Here is a 7087-nt window from a genome sequence, read left to right as displayed (position 1 = left end):
TTGAGGTCTTGTGAGCTCAAGTGTGCCTCTTTGAGGTCTTGTAAGTTTGAATGTGCCTCTTTGAGGTCTTATAAGTTCGAGTGTTCGATGACTCGATGTGTCAATTGGCGATGACAATCCCCGAGTATTCAGGTGCATTCGGGGTTTTAGCCCTTAAGCCGTTAAATGTGAAAATAGTAGACTTCTTTGAGGCACAAAGTGTTTTGATATAATAAGAATGCTTCTTCGAATAATTGATACATGCGTACATGTTTTGCCGATGGGGGATCGACTATTCTACATGGACCTAGTTTATTTGACCGTTTGGCCCATTACAACATTCCCCTATCGAGGCCCCCCTTGCATGAATTGCTTTCTTCGAGAATGCGACCTCCGAGGGTGATGACCCCCCAGTGTTCGAGGTTGATTGAAAAGAAGCCTTGAACACTTGTTGAATATTCCTTATGTAGCATATAGGTGTTGCCTCGTTAAAAACCTTGCCGGTAAAACCCATTTGCGATAAAACCCGATCTAAGGGAAAAAGAGTGCAACGCATGCTTTAAAACTCAGGGTCTTCGAGCTGAAAGGTGACTTAATGTTTCCAATCGAACATCTGCAATGAGTTAGTTTTAAATACAAATGGAAAAGGGGAGAATGTCATACCTCAGCAGTAATATCGTTTCATCAACGATATATTCCAATTGTTTGGTAGTTGCTCGCCTTCCATTGTGCTAAGTTTGTAGGATCCTTTCCCTACGACTCCAAGGACACGGTACGGTCCTTCCCAATTGGGGCCTAGTTTCCCTTCATTTGGGTCTCTAGTATTGAGAGTGACTTTCCATAGGGCTAAGTCCCTGACTCCGAAATATCGAAGGTTCGTCCTTCTGTTGTAATACCTTTCGATCCTTTGTTTTTGCGCGACCATTTGAATTAATGCAACCTCACATTTCTCATCTAGTAACTCGAGAGAAGTGTTTATGGCTTCGTGGTTCGAGTCCTCGGTGGTATGCTAAAACCTGACGCTAGGTTCCCCGACTTCGACTAGGATCAATGTTTTGGGCCCGTATACCAAAGAAAACGGGGTCTCCACCGTGCTTGACTTTGACGTCATTCGATATGCCCATAGCACCTCGGCCAATACTTCTCTCCATTTCCCCTTTGCATTATCTAGCCTTTTCTTTAAGTTTCGAATGATGGCTTTGTTTGTGGACTCGGCCTGACCATTTGCACTTGGGTGGTAAGGCGCTGATAGAATCCTTTTTATTTTATAGTCCTCGAGGGATTTTGTCACTTTGCTGCCGATGAATTGTTTCCCATATTCACATGCTATTATGGCAGGTATCCCGAATCGACATATGATGTGGTCCCATATGAAGTCGATGACTTCGTTTTCTCTTATCTTCTCGAAGGCCTACACTTCTACCCATTTTGAGAAGTAGTCAGTCATAAACAAAATAAATTTAACTTTACCTTGCACCGTAGGTGGGGGCCGACGATGTCCATCTCCCATTTTATGAATGGCCACGGGGATAAGACCGAATGGAATTGTTCATCAGGTTGATGGATCATCGGTGCAAATCTTTGGCATTTATCACACCTTCGAACGGACTCTTTGGTATCCTTTTCCATGCTATCCCAATAATAATACGCTCTGATCAACTTGCGAACCAAAGAGTCGGCACCAAAATTGTTCCCACAAGTGCCCTCATGGATTTCTCGTAATACATAATCGGTGTCCCCAGGTCCCAAGCACACTGTCAGTGGTCCATCGAAGGTTCTTCTATACAACGTTCCATTTTCATCGAGTGAGAATCGAGCTGCTTTGGCTCGAAGTGCTCTCGACTCTTTTGGGTCCGTGGGGAGCTTCCCATGCTTCAAGTAGTCGATGTACTTATTCCTCCAATCCCACGTTAAACTTGTTGAATTAATTTCTATATGGCATTCTTCGACCACTGACCTCGATAGTTGGACGACGGTCCCTGGGACAATGTCATCTTCTTCAACCGATGACCCCAAGTTTGCAAGTGCATCGACCTCGCTATTCTATTCTCGAGGTACATGGTCCAATGTCCATTCCTTGAAACGGTGCAATGTCAATTGGAGTTTGTCTAAGTGTCTTTGCATTCAATCGTCTCGAACCTCGAAGCTCCCGTTTACTTGATTTACTACCAAAAGGGAGAAACACTTTGCCTCAATGACCTCTGCTCCAAAGCCCTTGGCTAGTTTGAGACCTACAATCATGGCATCATACTTGGTCTCGTTGTTAGTCAATTTACAAGTTTTGATAGATCGCCTAATGACACTGCCCGTAGGCGGTTTTAAAACGATGCCGAGCCCGGATCCTTTTGCATTCGAGGCACCATTTGTGATGAGAGTCCATACCCCTAATGATGTACCTATTTTTAGCAAGAGTTCCTTTTCTATTTCGGGTACGAGGGCGGGCGCAAAATCGGTCACGAAGTCTGCCAAAATTTGAGACTTGATAACCATTCGAGGCTGATATTCGATATCATACCCTCCAAGTTCGATGGCGTATTTGGCCAATCTGCCCAATAATTTGGGCTTATGCAAGACATTTTGAAGTGGGTACGTATTCAATACACATATAGAATGACATTGAAAATATGGTTTTAATTTCCTAGATGCGCTTATTAATGCAAGAGCTAACTTTTCTAAATGTGGGTACCTGATTTTAGCATCTCCTATGGTCCGACTCACATAATAGACATAAGTTGCATACCTTGCTCTTCTCGAATTTGACCCACCCAAAATCAGCCCAATCCTCCACCCATTTGACACCTCAATGTTAAAAATAAAATACTTCATTGTCTAAAAAAAAATAGATAAAAGTTGCAACTTGAAAATATATTAATACCAGAACTAAATTCCCACAGTCATGCAAATTTACTACCTCCGTTTCAGCGTATGTAAACCTATTTTCTCTTGGTCTGTTCGAAAAAGAATGACCAATTTCTAAATTTGGAAATAATTTAGCTTAAACTTCAAATTCTATATAACCATACAAATACTCCGAACCCTTTTTTGACTTGTTTAGAACCACAAATTCAAAAAGTATTCATTTTTTCTTAAAGTCTGTAGTCAGTAAACAAACGCATCGTGGCCTAGCTACTTTTATAGTAAAAGTGAATATATAACTTACATAATTATGATGCAAACTTTTTGAGAAGAAAAAATTAGGAGATCCAAAATAGATATCCTTACATTACATTAAAAAAACAAAAGGTTATTATGCTGCTAGGCTAAGATACTCGTTTTTTTTTTTTTTTTGAATATTAACTAAGCATATAAGATACTCGTTATTATTACAAAAAAAAAGCATAAAAAAGTTTTTTCTCCCAGACATGAAAACAAAGGATTATTAAACTTAAAACAAAGCAGAGAAAGTATCCTCCACATCTTCAACGACGGTAGCAATATCAACCTTCTTATCCTTGTTCCTCCTATCACACCTAGTCCTAATTTCACCATTTCCACCGGTCACCACGTTCAACTGTCCCATCTTGATCATACCAATCACAAACTTGTCAAAAAACAGTGACTGGTTCTTAGCAAAGCTCTCGACAATTCCCCTAGTCCTTCTATCAGTGAACAAATCCTGATCAGAAGTGAAAAGCCCTTGCCTATTCATGAGATCAACGTAGTATTTGTTGTCAAATAAATTAGGGGTTCGGATATCCATGTCGACTGTGTTGTTGGAGTTCGCGGTTGGACAACTGGTTTTAAGGTTGTTAGCGAATGTTTTGTCCATGGTTGGGTCTTGGTTAGGGAAGAGACGGTCAGTGAAGGAAGTGCAGTGGCTGATTCCGATGGTGTGGGCCCCGGACAATGCGACGGCGTCGGTGGCGTCTAAGCCCTTGGCTGCAAGGCGACCGAGGACGACTGTGGTGTTGGCAAATGGTGCAACAAGGTTGTCTAAGGTTGCTTGTTCTGTTGCAAAGTTGAGTCCGTCTTTTCTTCCTAAAGGAACATTGTAGTTGGGTCCACCAGTCTGAAACGACCATAAGCTCATAAGCAAATAAAAATAAGTCTAACTTATGACAATATAAAAGTCAGAATTTTTACTAGGATATTTGTCAATATTAAAATAAAGTAATGAAAATTTAAATCTAGAAACTTGTTAAATTTTTTAAAAAGGGATACGAAAGAGAGTGAAAGACTTGACGAGTATAAATTTGAAGACGTGGGGGGGAAGGGGGGGGGGGGCACGAGTTCTTTGAAATTAAAGATATAAACCAAACTACTCATTCATGACGCCTTCAAAATCTTTAAAAAATTTATCTGACATTTTCTCACCTTTATCCTGTCCCAAATTCAGGGGGAACCTTTTTCTGTAAATGAACCTCACATCTTATTACTCCCTCCATTCCAATTTAAGTAACATGTTTGACTGGATACGAAGTTTAAAAAAAATAAAAAAATTGGAATTTATAATTCTAAACAAGTCAAAAAGGGTGTCAGTGTATTTGTATGGTTATAAAAGCTACTATTAAGGGTAGAATTGTAAGTTTAAGCTAAATTGTTACCAAATTTAGAAATGAATCATTCTTGTTAAAATGGACAAAAAAAGAAATAGGTTCATATTTCAAAACATATAATTTTTGTATGAAAATGAAATGTTTCTGCCTAGTAAACTAACAAGATCTAAACCAAGCAACAAGGATTAAATGCGAGATTTGGTCTTACCAAGACAACGGAGTCCCTAGCAGCAATGGCTGTAATGTCAGAGCAAGACACAACTTGCCCACATGCATCGTGAACCCTTTTCCTAAGATCATCAATAATCTTGAATGACTTCTTTCTTAGTGTCAAATTAGGAATTGCAGTTTGCTCACTTGGCCCTCCTGCTGATCCATCTAGCAACACTGAACTATCACATCCCTGCATTACATATCCATCAAAATTAAAGTCTACTTTCAATTAATATAATCAATAGATGAAGAGCTCTTTTTTTAATCTAATAAAAATATTAATGACACATTTTTATATCTCAAAAGCTCTTCAACTTTATTCTTAATAACGTGATTTTGTTGTTGTAGAAATGGCACGACATATTTAAAATCATAAGTTCAGAGTATTTTAGTATGTGCCAAAAGAATCTTCATTCCTTTTTTTTCTTAAGCTCCATTACCAATCAACTACAACCATATAATATGAATTAGAAAATTATGTATTTTTTATTTTATTTTACTGCAATAATAAGTACAGAAATTTAAGGAATGAAATTAGTTACCTGAACAAAGCAATCATGGAAATGTAGGCGAAGTAAACCAGCAGCTTGGCCAACATCATCCTTGATCTGCTTTTCAAGCCTCTTCCTAATAATGGATTCAAGCTGAGGGCAACTAGATTCATAAAATTTCCATGAAAGACCTTTCACTGGAGCAGGTATCTGAGCTTCTATTACAAAGAAGGAAGAAGAAACAAGAAGAAGAAGTAGAAAACTTGAAGTAGTGGACACCATGGCTGCTGTCTCTTTCTATATTGGTTAGCTAATATTGATACAAAAACAGCAGGACCAAGGGCCAAATTTATAGGCATATAAAGTTATCCACTTGGATATTTCTTTTTGACTTTAAGGGGCATCTCGGAAATTATCATTGTACGAAAGAGCCGCGTGGCCGTCACACTGCTCTGGACCTTTTAGTTTGAATACATTAATTTTAAGTAATTTATTTATATTGCATAGAAATAATGATTCCAAGACAGACACATATGACATACAGTACCTCTTTTCTTTAGAGTACTATATTTGCAAATTTCGTGCAGAGTGTAATTATATTTTCTATTGTTATTTATATTCAATTGAAAAATAGAATAGGTTAGCCGCCAATAAAGAACGCCAACTTCATTTGGAGAGAAGGGAGGGTACTATTCATTGTATCCTTTATATTCGCAAAATTTTCTCTCTATCGTCTAGGGATTAATAATGTTTCTTCACCCTAAATAAGAAGTTTTGACTCGAGTACAAGTGTGTCTGCTTCACTAATAAAAAGAGGTGTATTTTTAGCTTATTATTTTTCGCTAACGACGGAGAAAGAGCAACGTGACAACGGTTGTCACATTTGGTTAAATTTTCCCCCCCTTTCTAGTAAGGTTAGCTTGATACAAAGACAGTAAGGATCAAATTTATTTGATAAAGTATATACTTGGAACTTTTTGAAGTACTCTATATGCTTTAGACTTTATTAATATATATCTACAATGACAACTCATACCTAATTCTTAATGGACTTGCATATAATTACTCCAAGAAAGACATCACTAATTATTTAACAAATGTGCGCTTATAATGCAGAGTAATTTGCAGATTATCTTCTTTAGGGTACCGTTTGCATTGTATGTCACCTTTTTTAATTTTAGCATGTCTCAAAATGTTTATCGATATTTACCAATAGTGTTACTTTATTTAACTTTTAAAAATTAGTAAATTCATTTAACCACCCAAACCAGTATTCCCTCCGTCACGGGCTGGTCCAATACGGTCCGGTTACCCCGTACTATTTTCACGTGATTTTCTACTTCGTAAATTTTTACTTGCTATCATTTTCGTTCTCAAATTATTCCGACTCTAATATACTACTCCATTTGAGTTTTCGTTTTTAATTGGCTAACACATTTCAATGGCCTAATTTTTATACTTATGAAATATTGTTCATTTTAATTCGATGAATCTCATTGATTTATTAAATATTAAAAATGTCTCGCGGGATCATATATTTTATTGTGTCTTCTTCCTATTCAATATATGACCTCCATGATTTCAAGAAGAAAATCTCGCAACTAGGGGTGTTCACGGTTCGGTTTGGCCGGTTTTTTATTAAAACCAAAATCAAATCAATTTAATCGGTTGTTAAAATTTTAAAACCAAAACCAAACCAATTTAATCGGTTGTTAAAATTTTAAAACCAAACCAAATTACTTACAAACCATAGGTTTGGTTGTTGTTGGTTTGGTTCGGTTTTTCGGTTCCTATTAACCTAATGATAAGTCGATAATAGTAAAACAACACTAGACAACAATCTGAAAATAATTCGCTAAATTTATATTTTTTTATATATTTATTTCGGAACTATAAGTTTATTTACCT

General features: G+C 37.3%; 1 protein-coding gene across 1 annotated transcript; it reads right to left on the bottom strand.

Annotated features, from left to right (window-relative positions):
• Positions 1 to 3156: 3156 nt before the first annotated feature.
• On the bottom strand, positions 3157 to 5506 carry LOC104220470 (peroxidase 12-like). The gene is made up of 3 exons (XM_009771348.2): positions 5231 to 5506; positions 4684 to 4878; positions 3157 to 3988 (listed from the first exon to the last, which is right to left on the bottom strand). Exons 1-3 carry the CDS (start codon positions 5459 to 5461, stop codon positions 3365 to 3367), a joined length of 1050 nt encoding a protein of 349 aa, XP_009769650.1. The 5' UTR covers positions 5462 to 5506; the 3' UTR covers positions 3157 to 3364.
• Positions 5507 to 7087: the final 1581 nt, after the last annotated feature.

Source organism: Nicotiana sylvestris, chromosome 4 (genome assembly GCF_000393655.2).
Source record: "Nicotiana sylvestris chromosome 4, ASM39365v2, whole genome shotgun sequence".
Classification (NCBI taxonomy): Eukaryota; Viridiplantae; Streptophyta; class Magnoliopsida; order Solanales; family Solanaceae; genus Nicotiana; species Nicotiana sylvestris.
Note: the sequence above shows the minus strand (reverse complement) of the source record. Positions and strands in the feature narration are given on the sequence as shown.

Coding starts and splice junctions, on each gene's coding strand:
- LOC104220470 (XM_009771348.2), bottom strand. CDS start 5,461: ATGGTGTCCACTACTTCAAGTTTTCTACTTCTTCTTCTTGTTTCTTCT. Junction 4,879..5,230: donor TCCATGATTGCTTTGTTCAG/GTAACTAATTTC, acceptor TATGTAATGCAG/GGATGTGATAGTTCAGTGTT. Junction 3,989..4,683: donor CTAGGGACTCCGTTGTCTTG/GTAAGACCAAAT, acceptor TGGTCGTTTCAG/ACTGGTGGACCCAACTACAA.